Here is a 24774-nt window from a genome sequence, read left to right as displayed (position 1 = left end):
AGGGCGATGAAAACTAAAAGTTAGTTTTAAAATAGGCAACATCCAAAGCCATTACATTTCAGATTCAGAAAAAAATTTGCCGTTTTTGGAACGCTTTTGTGCCTTGAACTCAAGTTCAAGGGGCCGTTTTGCCCCTTGAACTTGAACGATAACTCATTGTCTGAAAGCAATTTTATCATAAACAAAGATAATTTTTGTCGTTCCAGTTCTTATCTAGTTCTAAAGTTTTATCTTTCTACTTATGAGATGCCGAAGTTTCGCTTGACTTTGGAACGGTTTGTAAGGAAAAAGATCAAAGAAGATGAACGTGAAAAGTGGAAGGGCATTAGTAACAGGCGGTGCACAGGGACTAGGAAGAGCTGTTTGTGAAGCATTGTTAAGCAGAGGATGTAAGGTAAGATTTTTCAAATATTTTTAGAAATTTCTGTAAAATTATCGCTTTCAAAATTATCTGTTTTAAATATTCAAGATTTAATCGTATAGGCTTATTTATTTTCTTATAGTTTGCCAGTCGTCATGATTTTCATACCAAATAAAATTCTAGAAATTTTTTAGGCTATAAAATTTAAATTTCTTTCGTTATATAACATATTTCAAGATAAAGTTAGTAATGAAATTTTAAAGAGAATGAAGTTATTTAAATATACATGTTTGTTATAGAGGGGAGTTCCGATGGAAAAAAATTTACATGAATTGCAACTATGTTTTTAAATGATAAATATAAAATAATGCTTTACCTTATTTAATTATTATCGAAATACAACAGATCATTCTTGCTACTATTCAAACATGTCCGTCCAAAAACATACAAATCCTGTGCAAAAACAGATAAAATATAAAGAAGAAACAAAATTCCAGCAAGGAGTTGCTTAGCTTTCCCGGTGTCATTTAGTAGCGCCAATTGTTACGATATTTTATTAATAAACTTTTTATGTTTTTAACTACGATAAATGACAAAACTCTTTATTTTGAGGGTAGGGATGGTTTTATAAAAAATTCTAAATGATAACGAGAAATTATTTATTGTGACATCGTCACAATTCCGGGATGCAATTTTTTAATCGTGTTTTTGTAATTTATTTAATTTAAAATATATACTCTCCACCTTATATGAATAGTGTCTTCCTTCTGTACATAATACTTTTCCTGTTAGCAATCCTTTGAGCATCATATTTTTCCTGTTAGCAACAGTCATGCCGTCATCTAACTCCCTACAGGGCAAATTATTTGATTTAAAATAACGTGACTTGTGGTCCAGACCGAAAGTTCGTATACGTTAATCGAAACGTCTTGCTCCTACGCTTTCCATATTTGGTCTCGGATTTCATATATCTAACTCCTTTCTCGAGATTAGAAGAGATAGACATACGTACGACAGGGGGAATTCATAGGCTCAATAACGAATAAACTCGTCATTTAGTTTGACCCTACTGGAGTTATGACATACGACCCCGTTTATCTCTTTATCCCTTCGACATTTAATCACCAAAGTTATTGATCTTCAAATGAAGTGAAAAAATTGTGGTCCCAACCCAGCCACACATCCATATACATAGAAAAATCTCCAAATTTTTTTGCATTTGTAGACATTTCAAGATCCACCGAGTCTAAAAATGTAAAAATCTTGTGCGGTCATTTTCTCACTGACCGCCATACTTTCTAACTTATATATAACAGAGCCGGGGAAAGTAAGAAAATAAAAACGAAATGTTTCAAGAATATATTCAAATAAATCAATTGTTTTATAAAAATATTTGATAAAATTGTCTAAATATTTAGGTTTGCTGCGCGGATGTGAATTCTGAAAAAGGTCAACGCACAGTGGAGGAGTTGCAAAAGAGTTATGGAGAATCAAACTGTATTTTTGTCAAATGTGACGTGTCCTCTTCAGAAGAATTTGAAGGTATTTATTGTATTTTAGAAATTTAAGCGCTCAAATCTAATTAATTTATGAATATATCGTTTATATTTTAAAATATCTTTCTTATAATATATTTTGAAAACTAATCTTGAATAAACAATAGAAAAAATGAAATTTAAAGAAACGTAACGAAACTCTACATCTCAGTATAATTGTCGAAATATAACTTATCGATGATTGTGGTAATAGACATCCGAAGAAATAAATATTTAATACAGTATATTAATAAATTCTAATAAATATTTTTCCAGAAATTCTGTCCTCAAATAAATATTGAGTTATATTTAACTGTGGTTTTCACTCAGAGTTGACAAAGACTCGAGGGAAAGTTGTCATAAGATATCAAGATCAAGAGCGTTAGTTAATACTCTCTCAAGTCAGAAAGTCGACGTATCCTAGCTTTTATAGTATTGGAATCGTGTCAAATTTTACTTTCTGGGATTTTCGCACGTCTCCATGTTATAACAAAACCTTTTTTATAATAAATAATAAAAATGTTAATTTAAAAATAAAATCTTATAACGGCCGAGAAAGTTACGCAGCTCGTTGATAGATATTTTTCTGTTTTGTTCGATTCTCACATAAATATATCATATTTCTCACGGATTGAAAAAAAAATTGATGTTTTATTCAAGATTAGTATGCTGACACAAATAGTACTCGTATAATTTTAAATTATAACAAAAACAACTTGTTTTAAACTGTCAATTTTACGACACAGCCGTTATTTCTCACTAAATTACTTCAATTACAGAAGCTTACTTGAAAGCCAAACAGACAATAGGAGATTTAAATATTTTAGTAAATAATGCAGGAGTTTCTCAAGAAAATAAGGCTGTAGATATTAATTTGGTAAGTTTGAACACTTTTCATTCTTTAAAATTTCATTCTGAGTAGTTACGAGATGAATTTTATAATTAAAAATTATTGTAGAATGGTGTGATATACGGTTGCAACATTGCATCAAAATACATGGGGAAGAATAATGGAGGAAATGGGGGCGTTGTTGTTAATGTCGGTTCTGCGGCAGGTATTTAAAAATTCTGTATTTTCATTTCGTGCAATAAACTTGTACTGTAAATTAATTCATATATACAGTCAAACCTGTTTTTGTGCGGGGGATAGGGACCGCATAAAAGAAAATGCATTAAAAAAAATCGCGCGAAACTTCACGAATGGCTATAAAGAAGTTTTCGCAACAATTAAAAAAATATTTTTTATGCGGTGAATAGGGACCGCATAAAAAAAGCCTCACGTAGAAAATAACTCGAAACCGTACGAAATAACTAGGAATTGCTTTTTTAACTCCTTGTGCCTTTTTCTGCAACACCTAATGGGGGAAAAAAACCTCTAAGAATTTTAATTTTTATATTAATTAATTATTTCCACTTAAACACGAATCTAACATTAAAAAGTTAAAAATAATCGTTAAATAATGATTTTATTTGATAAATATAGCTGCAGGAAGTGTTATTTCATTTAACAAGGCATGAAATTTCACACCTGCAGTCTAAAGCTGGAGGGGAGCTAACTTACTGCATCTGTTCAAATATAACATAATATTTATGGTTTTTATGCTATTAAAATAAGAGGGGACCGAAATAAACGTAAGAGAAAAAAATTTCACTAAATAAAAAATGAAAAAACCTGCTGATGTCATAGAAAACAACCAATAGAGTTTTTAAAAATTTTACAAGAGTCAATTATGTTCCAATTTGATTGAAATTTTCATATACTGCACAAAAAAATCGCACGAAACAAATCGCACAAATAAAAATCGCACAGAAAAAGACCGCACAAAAACAAGTTTGACTGTATTTTTTTACTTATATCAGGTCTCAGACCCTGTACACTATCTATCTATTCAGCAAGTAAAGCCGGTGTAGTTATGTTTACAAGATGTCTCGGAGTAAGTAAAGTCGTCCTAATCTGATAATATGTTTATCTATTTAAAACAGTTTAGAACAAAATACTCATAATTATCAACGTTTTCATCAATTTTTTTTTTTTTTTAATATTTTGAAACTTTGTTGCTGTTTGGTTTTATGGCAAAAATAAAAATGGCGCAATACGTATAGGATGTGTTGAGAGGAATGTTTCCTGGAAACACTTTATAAGGAAAACTGGCCCCTACTTCGGTGTTATTTATGTGAAGAAAACACAGAAATCTCCATGTCTCCAGACCATTGGATTCTATTATTCAGATTTATTCCACTTGATCTCTGGTGGGCACTGTTAAATTTTGGATGCAACATCAAAATTATTTAAATTTCAATTTAGATTTATGATAATTATGAAATACAAAATAATATATTTATAGTATGATCTATTTAAATTGATGCTGTATTACTGCATCAAAGTTTTAAGACTGGTAACGAATGTACCTTTCTGGATGGGGTAAGAATGATCGAATCGCAATACACGGGCGATAATGCCAAAAAAAATGTTTCTATAGGAAGATTCCCCTACAAGATTTTCCTACAGGAAACTGGCTTCTATTTAAAGTTTTTTTTAGATGAAAACCCGAGAAACTCCACGCAGCCAGCCTGCAGTTCGAGAGGAAATCTGCGGACTACCTGTGTTCAGCTGAGTTATCCACTCGACCACTAAAGGCATTATTCTTTTTCGACAAAACGCGAGAATAAAAAAATGTCAAAATGAAACGCTTCTTACATTCTGAAATTTTAATCTGTAAAGTAAATTATAAAATTAATAAACTCGAAAGATAAATTAATGCTCGATACCATAAAAATTTAATAGAAACAGGACAATCATAATTAAAATGTAGTTTTAGTAACTCTCTATACAAAGACTTATTGGGATAATCTCAACCGACTTTCGCATACATATTATCACGAGTATATGATTTCGATTTTTGAAGGAAAAATTTTACTTCTAAATTTAATGATAGAGCAAAATTTGACGCTGCCGTCCCATTAATGTGCGTACGTTTTTTAACGCTTCCTTTAATGCTATACGTTTACATACGTTTTCTAACAAATTGGGTATAATGGAGTCGCAAAACATTTGGTCCGACGAAAGTCCACACGTTCACCATCAAACTCCATTATACTTACCAAAGGTAACGGTGTTTGCGTTTTCACAGCTTCCTTTATTATTGGTCTATATTCTTTTGAAGAAAATTGTGAATCTGATCAACGGTATGTTCTGCTAATACTTCTAGACACGATTATTGGATCGGAATCCCTGTGACTTCTAAGCAGGTCAGTTGCATACCATTGTTCAAATTGCAGCAAATTCAGGTTTTGCAACCTGGAGATGGAGGGTGATAGAACCATATCTTTCATATATTCTATATTCCACTGCTGCAATTTAAATAAAATAATCACACTTTATTTCTAAATTTACAAAATTCTTTAGAAAACTTATGGAATATGCATATTACAGGAACTGTAGAGACAAGTCTCGCCTTGTAAATCTGGTCAAATTAATGACAAGTGTGATTAAAATGGCCGCTTTAGTGCCTACAGTGGAGACAACACTGTTGGACAGAACAGTTTCCATTTTTTTAGTCTTTCTTTTTTGTGAAGGAAAGATTTAAAAAAAAAAAAAAAAAAAAAAAAAAAAAAATGGAAAGTGCTGTGACTATATGCGACTGTTGTGTGTCGGATACACTGTAAAGAATAGATTGTGAAGACAATTTGTTTCTTATAATTTGCAAATATTTTTATATTTTGTTATTGTCCTGGTCTTTGTATTTATTGATTATTTATTAATGTTTATGTTACAGTCAAAACCCGTTTTTAGTTAGAACGCGTTTTAACTAGTTGAAACTAGTTTATACTGGATGTCTTTGTTAAAACCCGTTTTGTCTAGTTAAAACTAGTTTTAACTCAAATGCATTTTTGACTAGCAGTAAATTTTAGTTTTAACTAGACAAAACGGGTTTTGTCTAGTTAATTTACTGTTGTACTTGTTTTGATTTTAGATAAAACTAGTTTTAACTTTTAATATTAGTTAAAACTAATTTTAGCTACATAAATATGTTTGGGAAAAAATAAATAAAGTTATGTATAGTGATTCGGGGAAGATGCCTAACATTTTGCATATGAAGGAAATTATAGCGATAATTTGGGTTTTGGAGGCCTCTAACGAAAATATCATATTCTTGAGCATGTTTTTCATAGAAAACTTTGGAGTATATGAAAAATAACTGTATACAGTCAAACCTGTTTTTATGCGCTCTTTTTATGTGCGATTTTTATTTGTGCGATTTTTTTAATGCGAATTTTTAATTTGTGCGGTATAGTTGGCGACTAGTCTCGTGCGATTCGTCATGTCTTACGTTGACTTATTATAGCTAAATAAACTTATTATAGCATAAATGCACTTATTATAGTAATATTATTGCATGAATATGCGAAAAATGAAATAATTTACTTTTTAAGTCAACAAAACATTACCTGGACAAAAATATGTAAAACAGACGATAGACCAGACGATGCAGTCAAGTGCTGACATCTGTTGTCAATAAATTCTATTTCGTACGGTTTTGAGTTATTTTCTATGTGAGACTTTTTTTATGCGGTCCCTGTTGACCGCATAAAAAAAATATTTTTTAATTGTGTTGCGAAAACTATTATTTACAGCCATTCGTGAAGTTTCGTGAGATTTCTTTTAATGCGTTTTTTTTAATGCGGTTCCTATCCCCCGCATAAAAACAGGTTTGACTGTATTGTGTTTGCAATGACGACTTGTTTACTGTCTTGTATTTTTTGTCATCTCACTCCAAGTATCCGGGTGAGATGCCAAATGCCATTAGGGTAAGATAACAAATATAATTGCATAAAATTAATTTTTGAATATCTTAACCAAATTTAATTTATTGCATATGTAGTACAAAGTAGTTCTTAGTAATTATAACAGCACAGTATAAGTATTGTTAAGTTTCCGCCCGTTCTAACGTGCTCTATAGCTAGCTGAAAGCTTTTTTCAGTCCAAAACCTTTTTGAGAAGTACTTATATAATTTCTATGCATATCCTGCAATAAACGAGAAAACAAAAATTTATTAAAAATAGGCATATTGGAATTCAATTAACAAAAAATACGCATGTTACCCCAAGAAAAATGTGGCATCTTTCTCATTTGTCGGGGTAAGATGCCTAGTGGAGTCACGTGTTCTAGCATGTCCGATCGGGATCGGAGGTAACTCGCAATGGAAACTTTAAAACCTTAACTACATCACACGTTAATTGTTTTACGCAATTTTTAATAAATTCTATTGTAACTTTTAGTTTTAAAATGATTCTAGAAACATTTCACAACAAAAACTTCGTTCTTATCTTGCTTTTATTCTTCTCGGATGTAGAAAATGAGGTAACGGTAGCCAACTACAGCTTTCCGCACTCAATATTGGCCCAACGATTCATCATACAAACACATGACAATATCTGACGTCACCGTTTGAAAATATCAAAAAGTAAGCATCTTCCTCGCATTTCCATCTTACCCCGAATCACTCTATACGTTGCAGTCAAGGCCATTTTTCAGTTAGGATGCGTTTTAACTAGTTGAAACTAGTTGATACTGGATGTCTTTGTTAAAACCCGTTTTGTATAGTTAAAACTAGAATTTACTGCTAGTCAAAAATGAATTTGATTAAAACTAGTTTTAACAAAGACATCCAGTATAAACTAGTTTCAACTAGTTAAAACGCGTTCTAACTAAAAGCGGGTTTTGACTGTTACATTTACATTTAATTTTACTTTATAATATTCTTTCGAATGTTGGGATATTTATCATCATCTCATATGTAACATATGAGATGATTGTATAAAATTTGGCTTCAGTTTTGGTCGGTAACAGCAACTATTACTTTCAATAAACTGTATTATTTTCAATTGACTTAATATTTGACAATATAATAAAAATTGTTTTTAGGTATAAGAAAATTATATATTTATATCTTACATCAATAGTTAAATTACGAAAAAAGTGGAGTTAAATTCACCTGTGTATGCCCTCGAGCTATAAACACCGAAATGTTGCAGAATGTCGTAAAATCAGAAGGGGAAGAGATGAGAGAATTTCTCAAAAGAAATCCTGCAATAGAGTAAGTATTAATCGTGATATTTAAAGAAATAATACAATTAATAATAAACATATAAAGTAAAATCATTGAGCTGCAATTAAAAAAAAATTATAGATCTATAACTTCTCATTGTCGTCTGTTCGACTTTCCGTAGTTTTTCTTTTCTTACTCTTGTGAGCGAGGTTAGATAGATGAACTCCGAAAGCAGATGTGTAAACCGTAGGGGCAGGAGGCCCCATTAACTGTTCAGGAATTTCCAGTTTGCTCCGGAAGTCACGTTATTTCAATTCAATTAATTTCCTCAACACTTGACACTCCATCACTTACATTCTGCATTCTACATAAGAATTATGGATAAGTAAAGATTTCATTTAAGAAGCTGCGAGCTTCTCGAATAAGAAAACATTTCCAAGATTGTCAATGACAGTTTTTATTATTAAGTTAAGAGTAGAATTGTCTGAGATTCACAAATACCCAGAAAATTTTAAGTCCTTATTCTAATTAATAATGATATAATTAATTTTCAGACCAAGTGAAGTGGCAGAAGCAATCATTCAGCTCATCGAAGAAGGAAAACCAGGAGCAGTTATGACTGTTATTAACGGAGAGAAAAATGAATACGTGAAATTTACAGATAAAATGTATATAAAATAGTATTAATTTTGCAGAAATTTCAATCGTTATTAGTACATTTTGATTGGATTCATTAATTTTCAATGGCCTTAAATCTGTAAATTTTAAGGCAATAAATAAATCTTAAAATGCTCTATTAAAGTACTTTCTAATAAACTTATGGTTTGACAATGACAATTTGAAAATTGAGATAAAATACGTCAAGAGTATTAAAGAAATATTTACAAGTTTTAATGCGTATTTTATATAAAATCACAAAAATCAATCTTTTCCAAAATTCATAACTTTTTCAATAAATCTAAATATATAAAATTACTTGTCTCGACTGACTGACTGAGTGATTTATTCATCTTCGTCCAGAGCAAATCGCTAAAACTAAAGAAAGAGGTGAAATTTGATACACAGGGTACGTCATGAAAACGCACACTAAGAAGGGATTTTTCGAAATTTCCCGCGGGATGGGGTAGAGGGAGAGCATTAAGGCTTAACCTGAAGAACGGCTTCTACTGTACAATTTTAGATAAGATTTTTTGTTTTCAACTACGTTTAGTCTTCATTGAGTACTTTTGTGTAATAAATTGATAACATTTCAGACATTGTTATAAATATTTTTTTATTTTTATAAATATTTTTATACTGTTATAAATATTTTTATACCGTTATAAATATTTTCGATTTTTAACCAAATGTCCGAACCGTTTTAAATTCGAATTTGTCATTGCATATTGGTTTGATTATAGAACGATTGTAAACATTCGAGAAAATTGATCAAATTGAAAACAGTTCGTTTGATTTTCTGCAATTCTCATCATTCTTAGCAGTAGATGTTATTTAACAATTATAATAATCTTTATTCATAGTAAGGAGACCTTGTTACAGGGGGGAATCGGTTAATGTACGAGAGAAAAAACATTAAGTACAAACATTAAGTTAGTTGCATGAATATTGACAAATAGACAATATAAACATATAATCATTTCGTACAATGGACATTCAATTCGTTAATAATATGAGTAAAGAAATTAACAATTTTGTACATATTCGTTTTTGTTAGATTGCCCAGTGTGGATCTATAATTTAGTTCATTATTTGTACAAAATAGGACTCATGTTTGGAATTTTTGTTGATAATTTTTCAAAACAGAACTATCTCTGAGAAGGTGAAGTGCAGAAAAAGAATTAGAATTATACCAATAACATGATCTTGAAAAGTCAATATATGAATTGTTTACAATTAAGGAGTGATGGTTGGGTCTCAGTTGAAGTAATAAACGTTTAATATTTAAAGTTGTATCCATTGTGATAATGTTTGATTGAGCAGGTAGGCTTAGAATATGAAAATACCAAGGGTGGTATGTTGAATTAAGTATTGCGTTTTGATCACCAATTTTCGAATGAGAAAATGCTGAGTCTATCATCATAGTATAGGCATATTTCCAATTGTCAGTATAGTTGTCAAATAGGCCAATAGATACTCCAAAGGACTGCAAAACTTTATTAAACTTACAGCTCCATGTCATTTTGTTGATATTGTCGTTATTCATTTGAGTATTCATAATATGAAGTAAAAATTTAATATTATCATCTGTTGTGTTCAATAATCGGTAATAGAATTTCATTAGTCTTTTCATAAAGAAGGGGAAAAGTTGACATCTGTTGATTTCTGCACGTATTGCATATCCTGGGACAGTACGTTCGAGTTTAAATAGTTTACGTAAAAATATGATGTGAAATTTTTCCAAGTCATAGAATATATCTATGGCCTAAATTGGACTGGCATATAAAATAGCTGGCATTATTATTGAGTTAAACAGTCTCATATGAAGTTTTAAATTCGTAATTTTTAAACTAGCACTTAAATAGAGAGTATTATTAATTAGTTGATTGATTTTTATATTGAGATATTTCAAGTGAGTCTGAAATTTACCGTTCGAGTTGAAAATCGTACCCAAGTATTTTATATTGTTGACCAGTTCTAAAGGTTGATCATTTATATAAAAAGATTTCTCTAGATTTGCAAGTTTGATATTGTTTCTGAAAATAATTATTTTTGATTTAGCAACGTAATTGACAAGGATATGGAATTCAGATAGTCATTGATTTTATTAAGCTTATGTTGTAAAGTAACTTTGGTTGGGGCCAATAGAACCAGGTCGTCTGCGTATAGAATGTAATGAAATGTTCTTCCATATAGATAAATGCCTTCTGAATCATTTAAAAATAGCTTATCGATATCGTTAATATAAAAATTAAACAGATAAGGAGACAGTGGCTCACCTTGTAGAATTCCTCGATTTATAGTAATTTCAGGATATCGCTGATTTCCGTAAATAATATTGATTTTATATGAGGAAAAAAGATTCATAATAGTAGTTGCAAATTTATTACCTGCCCCCAGTATTTTTAGTTTTTTAACCAAAGAGGGTACGTGTGTAGAATCAAAGGCCTTAGTAATATCGATGAATGCGGCAAAAATTTTCCTTCGTTTTTTTTTTTTTTTAAGTATATTTGAATTAGAGTAGTTAACAAGAATATAGCCGATTCGGTTCCTTTAGATTTGATGAAAGCAAATTGAAATTTCGAATTTAGATTTTGGTTTATAGTCCATTTTTGAATACGTGTTGCTAATAAGGATGTGAAACATTTTCTTATAGTCGATAAAAGTGCGATGGGTCGATAATTCTCTGGTGCTATTCTATTTCCCTTTTTTTTCGTAGATCATAAGTAGATTGGCGGAATTCCATGATGACGGGTAAGTTGAGGAATCGTAAAAATAATTAAAAAGTTCAAGTAATAGTTGCTTTCCTGACGGCGGTAAGAGTTTGATGAATTTATTAGTAATTAAATCTGGTCCCGGCGATGATTTTAGTTTTAATTTCCCAATGGAGTATTCCAGTTTAACGACCATTGACGTGCATAGACGTCCAAACCCGAGATAACTCGGGCAAAATTTTATAGCGTTACAAAAAAACGGTACTTTGGGACCCGAAAAAAAATTTTTTGATCTTTGGAATGTTTTCTAAGTCTCCAAATTTTTTGAAAAATTTTTACCCGCGCGAAAAAATTTTATTGCGATTTTAATTAACCTTTAATGACCGTAATTAACGCTTAATTGTTTTTTGTGGGATTTTTTTATGGAACTTCATTCATCCTTCTAAACTTCTAGTGCGTCGATTTTACTTCGGTAAAGTTATTTAAAGCTATTTTCTGATGTCAAAAACAACATCCAATAGTTTTTTAATTTTTTTAATTAATAGATTTTTTTATAATTACGTTTAATTAAGTCGGGGGGGTCGGAAATATCAATTAAAATCGTAATTAAAAAAAAATATTTAGAAATATACCACCATCTAGTATTCACCCTACTTTTTACCCTTCTCCTCCCGAGAGTTTCATGAGAATGTCCCGCGAAAGACGACACCAGCTGTTCTCAAGGTCATCCAGCTGTGTAAACAATGACTTATCAGTGTCAGATTTCGCGGATAGGCCAGAAAAAGGAAATTGTACTTTGAAGCTTTTTCTTCAAAATTAACACATTTCTTTCGTTTTTTTTTCGTTTTTATTATTTTTTAATTATTTTTAATTATTCTTAATCATTAATTTAAATTTTAACGGGGAAAACTCGGGAATTAAGGTATTAATAGGTAATGGGTGGATCAAAAAATTTATTCGTTAGGGTTCTTTGGTAGTTGTTTGATATATTTTCATTAATCGGAAATCTATTGAAATATTGAAACCATGTTGAAAAGTCTATATCTGGTTGACGTTCTGGACGAGTTTTCCGCAATTTTTGAAGTGTTGACCAGAAAAGTAGATTATTCTTGTCTGCTAGGATACGTTGTTGTAGGTTTTTAAAATAGTTTGATTTTTTTACTTTTAGAAGATTGAAATATGATGTTTTAAGTTGTTTATAACGATTAAAGGATTCATCAGAATAATTTATTCTAAATCGTTTTTTCAAATTTATGTGATATATTATATTTTGAATTACGTATTTGTATAAATTCTTTTAATACTAGTTCAAATTGTAAATATTTTTCTATTCCCTCCGTTGGAGCATGGTTCAATAAATATTTAATTCTGTTACTAATTGAAAGTTGGTAATGTTGATAGTTATAGTTGGTTATTTGATATGATATTGGTTCAATCTTATATAGTTGACTTTTTGAAATTTGAATGGACATTGTTATGAGAAAATGGTCAGAGAGGTCATAATTTAATACTTGAATCTGTGTACATAAATCTGTAATTAATTCTGAACATATCATTAAATCTATTATTGAACAGCCAGTGTTAGTCAGACAAGTAAATTCAGACGGATAATCATTTTTAATTCTACCATTCAGTATATAAAGTTGTAATTGATCCATATATTCTAGTAGTTGAAGTCCTGTTTTGTTATATTTTTTATCTTTTGATTTACGAGTGTTTTGGATTAATAAATTGGGTCCCTTATATTCCATATCCATTTTTTCTGCAATTCTCGCATTTAAATCGCCTATAATTATAACATAAGGAGTAATGATTTTCCATTGTTCGATGAATTTAAAGACGTCATTTAAAATCTGAAGCTGATCTGGAGGGATATAAACTAGTATAATGGCTATCAATCTGTTTACCAAAAAATGTAAGTCTGGATTGGTAATTTGGATTGAGACTGCTATACAGTTATCAAATTTCTGTATATTTTTAATTACCCCTATATTTTTCTTAATGAGTAAGCTTAAACCATCGTACGGACGACCAGGGCCAACTGGTTTATGTGCCACGGTTGATATATCAGTATGTATTTATCAATGTATTTATTTTTTAATCCTTCATGTGACGAAGTAAACCAGGTTTCCGTTAGTCCCATTATATCAGTATTATGTAATAAATATCTAAATCCAATACTATCAATTTTTTTTAATAAGCCATTACAGTTCCGATTTATTATGTTTAGGTATGATTTTTCTTGATTTTTATTATAATCAGTTTCATTATTAAGTATTATCGAAGGTTGATGATTATCGGAATTATTCAAGTCGTATAGTCTAAAAAATTCTCTGCATATAGCAGTTGATTTATTCAAAAACTATAAGTTACTATTTTCTGTTTGATTAGGAGAAAATCGTCTCGTAATTTAACCTGTGTATTTTGTTTTTTTAAATCAATGTAGTAAGGTAATAAAGCTTTTCTTCTCTTACGAAAATTAACAACCAAATCTACAGACATGTTTAAATTTTGCCATGGTCCCAATGATTTATTTTGTTTTCGTTTATTGAAGGTGATCATAATTTGATTTCGCAATTGTTCAGATTTTAAAGTCAAGCATAAGATATTAATTTTTGAGTTAGAAATATTGTGAATTGATTTAATTTCTTTTTCCATTTTGCATGGAATATTTAGTGAATGATTCAAGAAATTCAATATGTCCTCTTCATTCCCGTCAGCAAATGTTTTCGAATAATCATATATTATTAAATTATTATTATTTAATTTATTATGCAGTGCATCAATCACTGGAGCAACTCATTCTCTTTTCTTAATTTTGTAATTTCAGATTCAAAATTATCATTTCTATCTCTAATAGTCTGAAGTTGACTAGAAAATTCACTAATCTCATTATGGATAGTAATAATTTGTTTACGGATTAAAGAAAATTGATTTTCTATTTTTTCGTTACTAGAAGTAATCAAATCGACTAGCTTCGTCCAAGGAAGTGCAGTTGTAGTGTCCGATAGTTCCATATTTAAAGTTGCACATGAAAAACTCAAAGTAGAGTTTCCACTTACCTGAGCAGTCGATTCCACTCTTCGTGGTTGAGTATACTCGGTAATCAAGTTGCTTTCACTTTCAGTTGATTTCGTATTAAAAGAAGATTGCGTAGTTCGGTTTGCTGGTGGTCTACCTCTTTTCGTTGGAGTTTTTTGAAGAAAACCTGGGTTCGGCTCGATACCGGACATTAGTAGTAGTAATTGAGTAAATTTTAAACTAAACATTGTTGAGACATAAACAGAAAAAGTGAAATGGGTAAAATATTTTCCTACGAAACAAGGTGCAATCAAAATCTCACCAGTCGCCATGACGAACGGAGCGACCCCGCCATTATTTAACAATTCTCATAGTTGTTATACTGAATTTAAATGGTATTTCCTTGAAAAATTCGCGCGGGCGAAGTCGCGAGTAACAACTAGTAAATCAATATAAACAATGGCTTTATAATAAGAATGAAACAATTAAACAATCCATTCTGTGAGTCCTCTCTCTATACAGGATATAAATATATATACATAACGCATTTAAAACAAATTTTACTATATTATATTAAAAAAGTTATTTATTATAAGAATATCTCAGAATTTTATGAAAAAATACTTTCCGTTCCATAAGAAACAAAAATTTCTTTGGATTAGCATCAATAATGGGTAACTGAGTAATTTGCTAGATAGAGTGTATTAATAAGTTAAATGTATCGTAGGGTTGTATGAGAGAAAGCAACATAAAAACAACATAAAACACATGGGCGATCTACCAAGCGGTGGCTCCTCCCAGGAAGATTTTTTAAGAAAACTGGCCCCTATTTAGGCCTCAGACACGCGAAAAAACCCGGAAAACTCCATAAAAGTAAAGCGAATCCGCGACGAACTAGTAGTAAATATAATACTCCTACAATAACAACTGTTAAATCTGTGAAATAATTAAATTTTATAATTACATACTCAAATATGAAAATAACAAGTTGATTTCAATTAGAGATTAAGAGCACTCAAACTTAATTCTTTTTAAGTAAATTTACATGAATTTCCTATCTTACCTTAGTTAAAAAAATACTTCTTAAATCCTGAAACGTTTTATTTAAAATATAGCAAAAATCTTATCTAAATTTTATTTTACGAAGTCGACGTTTCTCGCTTTCGATAGAGAATTTACTTTCAGATTTTAAATTCAGATGCAATTTTCACATACAAAAATAATTTACTGGAATTGTAAACAATAACATTTGGACATAATAAGCCAGAAAAAATATTATTTCGAAAGAGAAAATACTAAGTAAGTCAATGCAATATCTTATACTCTATACGACACGTATAATTTCAGTAACGTCTACGTCCATCTTGTAAAAAATTATCTAAGCAAGCGATCTTATGTATTTGTCTGTTCTTTAGAATGATGATAGCTGTAAATTTCTACGTAGCCACAAAGCTGAAAGAAGAAGAGAGAAAGGGCGATGAAAACTGAAAGTTAGTTTTAAAATTGGCAACATCCAAAGCCATTACATTTCAGATTCAGAAAAAAATTGGCCGTTTTTGAAACTATACGCCCCTTGAACTTGAACGATAACTCATTGTCTGAAAGCAATTTTATCATAAACAGAGATAATTTTTGTCGTTCCAGTTCTTATCTAGTTCTAAAGTTTTATCTTTCTACTTATGAGATGCCGAAGTTTCGCTTGACTTTGGAACGGTTTGTAAGGAAAAAGATCAAAGAAGATGAACGTGAAAAGTGGAAGGGCATTAGTAACAGGCGGTGCACAGGGACTAGGAAGAGCTGTTTGTGAAGCATTGTTAAGCAGAGAATGTAAGGTAAGATTTTTCAAATATTTTTAGAAATTTCTGTAAAATTATCGCTTTCAAAATTATCTGTTTTAAATATTCAAGATTTAATCGTATAGGCTTATTTATTTTCTTATAGTTTGCCAGTCGTCATGATTTTCATACCAAATAAAATTCTAGAAATTTTTTAGGCTATAAAATTTAAATTTCTTTCGTTATATAACATATTTCAAGATAAAGTTAAATAATGAAATTTTAAACAGAATGAAGTTATTTAAATATACATGTTTGTTATATGGGGGAGTTCCGATGAAAAAAGAAAGAAAAAAATTTTGCATGAATTGGAGCCATGTCTTTAAATGTTAAATATAAAATAATGCTTCACCTTATTTAATTATTATCGAAATACAACAGATCATTCTTGCTACTATTCAAACATGTCCGTCCAAAAACATACAAATCCTGTGCAAAAACAGATAAAATATAAAGAACAAACAAAATTCCAGCAAGGAGTTGCTTAGCTTTCCCGGTGTCATTTAGTAGCGCCAACTGTTACGATATTTTATTAATAAACTTTATATATGGGTTTCATAAAAAAATTTTAAATGATAACGAGAAATTATTTATTGTGACATCGTCATAGTGTCAGGAAGCAATTTTTAATCATGTTTTTGTAATTTATTTAATTTAAAATATATACTCTCCACCTTATATGAATAGAGTCTTCCTTCTGTACATAATACTTTTCCTGTTAGCAATCCCCTGAGCATCATACTTTTCCTGTTAGCAATCCCCTGAGCATCATATTTTTTTTCTGTTAGCAACAGTCATGTCGTCATCTAACTCCCTACAGGATAAAATTATTTGATTTAAAATAACGTAACGTAACGGTCCAGACCGAAAGTTCGTATACGTTAATCGAAACGTCTTGCTCCTACGCTTTCCATATTTGGTCACGGATTTCATCTATCTAACTCCTTTCTCGAGGTTAACAGAGACGACAGACGGACGACAGGGGGAATTGATAGGCTCAATAACGAATAAACTCGTCATTTAATCCGACCCTACTGGAAATATGACATTCGACCCCGATTATCTCTTCATCCCTTCGACATTTAATCACCAAAGTTATTGATCTTCAAATGAAGTGAAAAAATTGTGGTCCCAACCCAGCCACACATCCATATACATAAAAAAATCTCCAAATTTTTTTGCATTTGTAGACATTTCAAGATCCACCGAGTCTAAATATGTAAAAATCTTGTGCGGTCATTTTCTCACTGACCGCCATACTTTCTAACTTATATATAACAGAGCCGGGGAAAGTAAGAAAATAAAAACGAAATGTTTCAAGAATATATTCAAATAAATCAATTGTTTTATAAAAATATTTGATTAAAATTATCTAAATATTTAGGTTTGCTGCGCGGATGTGAATTCTGAAAAAGGTCAACGCACAGTGGAGGAGTTGCAAAAGAGTTATGGAGAATCAAACTGTATTTTTGTCAAATGTGACGTGTCCTCTTCAGAAGAATTTGAAGGTATTTATTGTATTTTAGAAATTTAAGCGCTCAAATCTAATTAATTTATGAATATATCGTTTATATTTTAAAATATCTTTCTTATAATATATTTTGAAAACTAATCTTGAATAAACAATAGAAAAAATAAAATTTAAAGAAACGTAACGAAACTCTACATCTCAGTATAATTGTCGAAATATAACTTATCGATGATTGTGGTAATAGACATCCGAAGAAATAAATATTTAATACAGTATATTAATAAATTCTAATAAATATTTTTCCAGAAATTCTGTCCTCAAATAAATATTGAGTTATATTTAACTGTGGTTTTCACTCAGAGTTGACAAAGACTCGAGGGAAAGTTGTCATAAGATATCAAGATCAAGAGCGTTAGTTAATACTCTCTCAAGTCAGAAAGTCGACGTATCCTAGCTTTTATAGTATTGGAATCGTGTCAAATTTTACTTTCTGGGATTTTCGCACGTCTCCATGTTATAACAAAACCTTTTTTATAATAAATAATTAAAATGTTAATTTAAAAATAAAATCTTATAACGGCCGAGAAAGTTACGCAGCTCGTTGATAGATATTTTTCTGTTTTGTTCGATTCTCACATAAATATATCATATTTCTCACGGATTGAAAAAAAATTGATGTTTTATTCAAGATTAGTATGCTGACACAAATAGTACTCGTATAATTTTAAATTATAACAAAAACAACTTGTTTTAAACTGTCAATTTTACGACACAGCCGTTATTTCTCACTAAATTACTTCAATTACAGAAGCTTACTTGAAAGCCAAACAGACAATTGGGGATTTAAATATTTTAGTAAATAATGCAGGAGTTTCTCAAGAAAATAAGGCTGTAGATATTAATTTGGTAAGTCCGAACACTTTTCATTCTTTAAAATTTCATTCTGAGTAGTTACGAGATGAATTTTATAATTAAAAATTATTGTAGAATGGTGTGATATACGGTTGCAACATTGCATCAAAATACATGGGGAAGAATAATGGAGGAAATGGGGGCGTTGTTGTTAATGTCGGTTCTGTGGCAGGTATTTAAAAATTCTGTATTTTCATTTTGAGCAATAAACGTGTACTGTAAATTAATTCATATATATTTTTTTACTTATATCAGGCCTCGAACCCTTTACACTATCTATCTATTCAGCAAGTAAAGCCGGTGTAGTTATGTTTACAAGATGTCTCGGAGTAAGTAAAGTCGTCCTAATGTGATAATATGCTTATCTATTTAAAACAGTTTAGAACAAAATACTCATAATTATCAACGTTTTCACATTTTTTTTTTTTTTTTTATAATTCGAAACTTTGTTGCTGTTTGGTTTTATGGCAAAAATAAAAATGGCGCAATACGTATAGAATGTGTTGAGAGGAATGTTTCCTGGAAACACTTTATAAGGAAAACTGGCCCCTACTTAGGTGTTATTTATGTGAAGAAAACACAGAAATCTCCATGTCTCCAGACCATTGGATTCTATTATTCAGATTTATTCCACTTGATCTCTGGTGGGCACTGTTAAATTTTGGATGCAACATCAAAATTATTTAAATTTCAATTTAGATTTATGATAATTATGAAATACAAAATAATATATTTATAATATGATCTATTTAAATTGATGCTGTATTACTGCATCAAAGTTTTAAGACTGGTAACGAATGTACCTTTTTGGATGGGGTTAGAATGATCGAATCGTAATACACGGGCGAAAATGCCAAGAAAAATGTTTCTATGGAAAGATTCCCCTAGAAGATTTTCCTACAGGAAACTGGCTTCTATTTAGGGTTTTTTTAGATGAAAACCCGGGAAACTCCACGCAGCCAGCCTGCAGTTCGAGAGGAAATCTGCGGACTACCTGTGTTCAGCTGAGTTATCCACTCGACCACTAAAGGCATTATTATTTTTCGACAAAACGTGAGAATAAAATAATGTCAAAATGAAACGCTTCTTACATTCTGAAATTTTAATCTGTAAAGTAAATTATAAAATTAATAAACTTGAAAGATTAATTAATGCTTGATACCACAAAAATTTAATAGAAACAGGACAATCATAATTAAAATGTAGCTTTAGTAACTCTGTATACAAAGACTTATTGGGATAATCTCAACCGAATTTCGCATACATATTATCACGAGTATATGATTTCGATTTTTGAAGGAAAACTTTTACTTATAAATTTAATGATAGAGCAAAATTTGACGCTGCCGTCCCATTAATGTGCGCACGTTTTTTAACGCTTCCTTTAATGCTATACGTTTACATACGTTTTCTAACAAATTGGGTATAATGGAGTCGCAAAAAATTTGGTCCGACGAAAGTCCACACGTTCACCATCAAACTCCATTATACTTACCAAAGGTAACGGTTTTTGCGTTTTCACAGCTTCCTTTATTATTGGTCTATATTCTTTTGAAGAAAATTGTGAATCTGGTCAACGATATGTTCTGCTAATACTTGTAGACACGATTATTGGATCGGAATCCCTGTGACTTCTAAGCAGGTCAGTGGCATACCATTGTTCAAACTGCAGCAAATTCAGGTTTCGCAACCTGGAGATGGAGGGTGATAGAACCATATCTTTCATATATTCCACATTCCACTGCTGCAATTTAAATAAAATAATCACACTTTGTTTCTAAACTTACAAAATTCGATAGAAAACTTATGGATATGTTAATAGGATAGGAATATGGAATATGTTTATGGAATATGTATATTAAAGGAACTGTAGAGCCAAATCTCGCCTTGTAAATCTGGCCAAACTCATGATAAGTGTGATTAAAATGGCCCCTTTAGTGCCCACAGTGGAGACAAAAGGAGGAGTGAACACTTTTCATTTTTTAGTCTTTCCTTGAAAGACTAAAAAAAAAAAATAAAAAGTGCTGTGACTACATGCGACTGTTGTGTGTCGGATACACTGTAAAGAACAGATTGTGAAGACAATTTGTTTCTTATAATTTGAAAATTTTTATATTTTGTTATTGTCCTGGTCTTTGTATTTATTGATTATTTATTAATGTTTATGTTACAGTCAAAACCCGTTTTTAGTTAGAACGCGTTTTAACTAGTTGAAACTAGTTTATACTGGATGTCTTTGTTAAAATTCGTTTTTTCTAGTTAAAACTAGTTTTAACTCAAATTCATTTTTGACTGGCAGTAAATTCTAGTTTTTTCTAGACAAAACGGGTTTAGTCTAGTTAATTTACTGCTGTACATGTTTTGATTTTAGATAAAACTAGTTTTAGCTACATAAATATGTTTTGGGAAAAATAAATAAAGTTATATGTAGTGATTCGGGGAAGATGCCTAACATTTTGCTTATAAAGGAAATTATAGAGATAATTTGGGTTTTGGAGGCCTCTAACGAAAATATCATATTCTTGAGCATGTTTTTCAAAGAAAACTTTGGAGTATATGAAAAATAACTGTATATTGTGTTTGCAATGACGACTTGTTTACTGTCTGGTATTTTAGTCATCTCACTCCAAGTATCCGGGTGAGATGCCAAATGCCATTAGGGTAAGATAACAAATATAATTGCATAAAATTAATTTTTGAATATCTTAACCAAATTTAATTTATTGCATATGTAGTACAAAGTACTTCATAGTAAGTATAACAGCACAGTATAAGTATTGTTAAGTTTCCGCCCGTTCTAACGTGCTCTATAGCTAGCTGAAACCTTTTTTCAGTCCAAAAACCTTTTTGAGAAGTACTTATATAATTTCTACGCATATCCTGCAATAAAACGAGAAAACAAAAATTTATTAAAAATAGGCATATTGGAATTCAATTAACAAAAAATAAGCATATTACCCCATGGAAAATATGGCATCTTTTCCATTTGTCGGGGTAAGATGCCTAGCGGAGTCACGTGTTCTAGCATGTCCGATCGGGATCGGAGGTAACTCGCAATGGAAACTTTAGAACCTTAACTACATCACACGTTAATTGTTTTACGCAATATTTAATAAATTCTATTGTAACTTTTAGTTTTAAAATGATTCCAGAAACATTTCACAACAAAAACTTCGTTCTTATCTTGCTTTTATTCTTCTCGGATGTAGAAAATGAGGTAACGGTAGCCAACTACAGCTTTCCGCACTCAATATTGGCCCAACGATTCATCATACAAACACATGACAATATCTGACGTCACCGTTTGAAAATATCAAAAAGTAAGCATCTTCCTCGCATTTCCATCTTACCCCGAATCACTCTATACGTTGCAGTCAAGACCATTTTTTAGTTAGGATGCGTTTTAACTAGTTGATACTGGATGTCTTTGTTAAAACCCGTTTTGTCTAGAATTTACTGCTGGTCAAAAATGAATTTAAGTTAAAACTAGTTTTAACAAAACAAAACGGGTTTTAACAAAGACATCTAGTATAAACTAGTTTTAACTAGTTAAAACGCGTTCTAACTAAAAGCGGGTTTTGACTGTTACATTTACATTTAATTATACTTTATAATATTCTTTCGAATGTTGGGATATTTATCATCATCTCATATGTAACATATGAGATGATTGTATAAAATTTGGCTTCAGTTTCGGTCGGTAACAGCAACTATTACTTTCAATAAACTGTATTATTTTCAATTGACTTAGTATTTGACAATATAATAAAAATTGTTTTTAGGTATAAGAAAATTATATATTTATATCTTACATCAATAGTTAAATTACGAAAAAAGTGGAGTTAAATTCACCTGTGTATGCCCTAGTACTATAAACACCGAAATGTTGCAAAATGTCCTAAAATCAGAAGGGGAAGAGATGAGAGAATTTCTCAAAAAAAATCCTGCAATAGAGTAAGTATTAATCGTGATATTTAAAAAAATAATACAATTAATAATAAACATATAAAGTAAAATAATTAAGCTGCAATTTAAAAAAAATTATAGATCTATAACTTCTCATTGTCGTCTGTTCGACTTTCCGTCGTTTTTCTTTCCTTACTCTTGTGAACGTAGTTAGATAGATGAACTCCGAGAGATGTGTAAACCGTAGGGGCAGGAGGCCCCCATTAACTATTCAGGAATTTTCAGTTTGCACCGGAAGTCACGTTATTTCAATTCAATTAATTTCTTCAACACTTGACACTCCATCACTTACATTGTGCATTCTACATAAAAATTATGGATAAGTAAAGGTTTCATTTAAGAAGCTGCAAGCTTCTCGAATAAGAAAACTTCCAAAATTGTCAATGACAGTTTTATTATTAAGTTAAGAGTAGAATTGTCTGAGATTCACAAATACCCAGAAAATTTTAAGTCCTTATTCTAATTAATAATGATATAATTAATTTTCAGACCAAGTGAAGTGGCAGAAGCAATCATTCAGCTCATCGAAGAAGGAAAACCAGGAGCAGTTATGACTGTTATTAACGGAGAGAAAAATGAATACGTGAAATTTACAGATAAAATGTACATAAAATAGTATTAATTTTGCAGAAATTTTAATCGTGATTAGTACATTTTGATTTGGATTCATTAATTTTCAATGGCCTTAAATCTGTAAATTGTAAGGCAATAAATAAATCTTAAAATGCTCTATTAAAGTACTTTTTAATAAACTTATGCTTTGACAATGACAATTTGAAAATTGAGATAAAATACGTCAAGAGTATTAAAGAAATATTTACAAGTTTTAATGCGTATTTTATATAAAATCACAAAAATCAATCTTTTCCAAAATTCATAACTTTTTCAATAAATCTAAATATATAAAATTACTTGTCTCGACTGACTGACTGAGTGATTTATTCATCTTCGCCCAGAGCAAACCGCTAAACCTAAAGAAAGAGGTAAAATTTGGTACACAGGGTACGTCATGAAAACGCACACTAAGAAGGGATTTTTCGAAATTCCCCGCGGGAGGGGGGAGAGGGAGAGATTAAGGCTTAACCTGAAGAACGGCTTCTACTGTATTATTTTAGATTAGATTTTTTGTCTTCAACTACGTTTAGTCTTCATTGAGTACTTATGTGTAATAAATTGATAACATTTCAGACATTGATAAAATAGTTTTATATATTTTGATTTTAACCAAATGTCCGAACCATTTTAAATTCGAATTTGTTATTGCATATTGGTTTGATTATAGAACGATTGTAAACATTCGAGAAAATTGATCAAATTGAAAACAGTTCGAAAACAGGCGAAGTCGCGAGTAACAGCTAGTAAATCAATATAAACAGTGGCTTTATAATAAGAATGAAACAATTAAATAATCCATCCTGTGAGTCCTCTCTCTATACAGGATATAAATACATATATAACGCATTTAAAACAAATTTTACTATAATATATTAAAAAAAGAGTTATTTATTATAAGAATATCTCAGAATTTTATGAAAAAATACTTTCCGTTCCATAAGAAACAAAAGTTTCTTTGTATTAGCATCAATGATGGGTAACTGAGTAATTTGCTTAATAGAGTATATTAATAAGTTAAATGTAATGTAGGGTTGTATGAGAGAAGGCAACATAAAAACAACATAAAACACATGGGCGATCTACCAAGCGGTGGCTCCTCCCAGGAAGATTTTTTAGGAAAACTGGCCCCTACTTAGGCATCAGACACGCGAGAAAACCCGGAAAACTCCATGAGGGTAAAGCGAATCCGCGACGAACTAGTAGTAAATATAATACTCCTATAATAACAACTGTTACATCTGTAAAATGATTAAATTTTATAATTACATACTCAAATATAAAAAGTTATTTTAACATATGAAAGCAGATTAAGACGCATAGTGTAGTACATTTTATTTAAATATTAAATTTCATTTATTATTTAAAGAGAAAAATTAAGCTCAAATGATTTAGTGTTTTACATTTATTTATCCATTTTAGCTTTTGAAGAGCCAATCAGAGGTCGACTGGCTACTGAATAGAATTCTATAGAAATGTAAATAAAACGTTCATACTTAGTTTCGTTCAAACTATTTTCAGTTTAATAACTTCTGCGCTTTTTGTCGAAAATTTCTGAAATTTCGCAGTAAAATTTGTGTATTAGGCAGATTGACGCTATTAAATTTTGGAATTTTAAATCTGACTCCATCGTTTTAAA

General features: G+C 30.5%; 2 protein-coding genes across 2 annotated transcripts; both read left to right on the top strand.

The window, feature by feature from the left end:
• Positions 1-237: 237 nt before the first annotated feature.
• On the top strand, positions 238-8653 carry LOC136976996 (15-hydroxyprostaglandin dehydrogenase [NAD(+)]-like). The gene is made up of 7 exons (XM_067272404.1): positions 238-394; positions 1780-1903; positions 2676-2773; positions 2855-2951; positions 3757-3830; positions 7862-7995; positions 8502-8653. The coding sequence occupies exons 1-7, from the start codon at positions 302-304 to the stop codon at positions 8626-8628; spliced, it is 747 nt and encodes a 248-aa protein (XP_067128505.1). The 5' UTR covers positions 238-301; the 3' UTR covers positions 8629-8653.
• Positions 8654-16014: 7361 nt separating this feature from the next.
• Positions 16015-23260, top strand: LOC136976997 (15-hydroxyprostaglandin dehydrogenase [NAD(+)]-like). Its single transcript, XM_067272405.1, has 7 exons — positions 16015-16171; positions 17559-17682; positions 18454-18551; positions 18633-18729; positions 18813-18886; positions 22378-22511; positions 23013-23260. The coding sequence occupies exons 1-7, from the start codon at positions 16079-16081 to the stop codon at positions 23137-23139; spliced, it is 747 nt and encodes a 248-aa protein (XP_067128506.1). The 5' UTR covers positions 16015-16078; the 3' UTR covers positions 23140-23260.
• Positions 23261-24774: the final 1514 nt, after the last annotated feature.

This window comes from Centruroides vittatus, unplaced genomic scaffold (genome assembly GCF_030686945.1).
Source record: "Centruroides vittatus isolate TY-2023 unplaced genomic scaffold, ASM3068694v2 contig_439, whole genome shotgun sequence".
NCBI classification, from domain to species: Eukaryota; Metazoa; Arthropoda; class Arachnida; order Scorpiones; family Buthidae; genus Centruroides; species Centruroides vittatus.
Note: the sequence above shows the minus strand (reverse complement) of the source record. Positions and strands in the feature narration are given on the sequence as shown.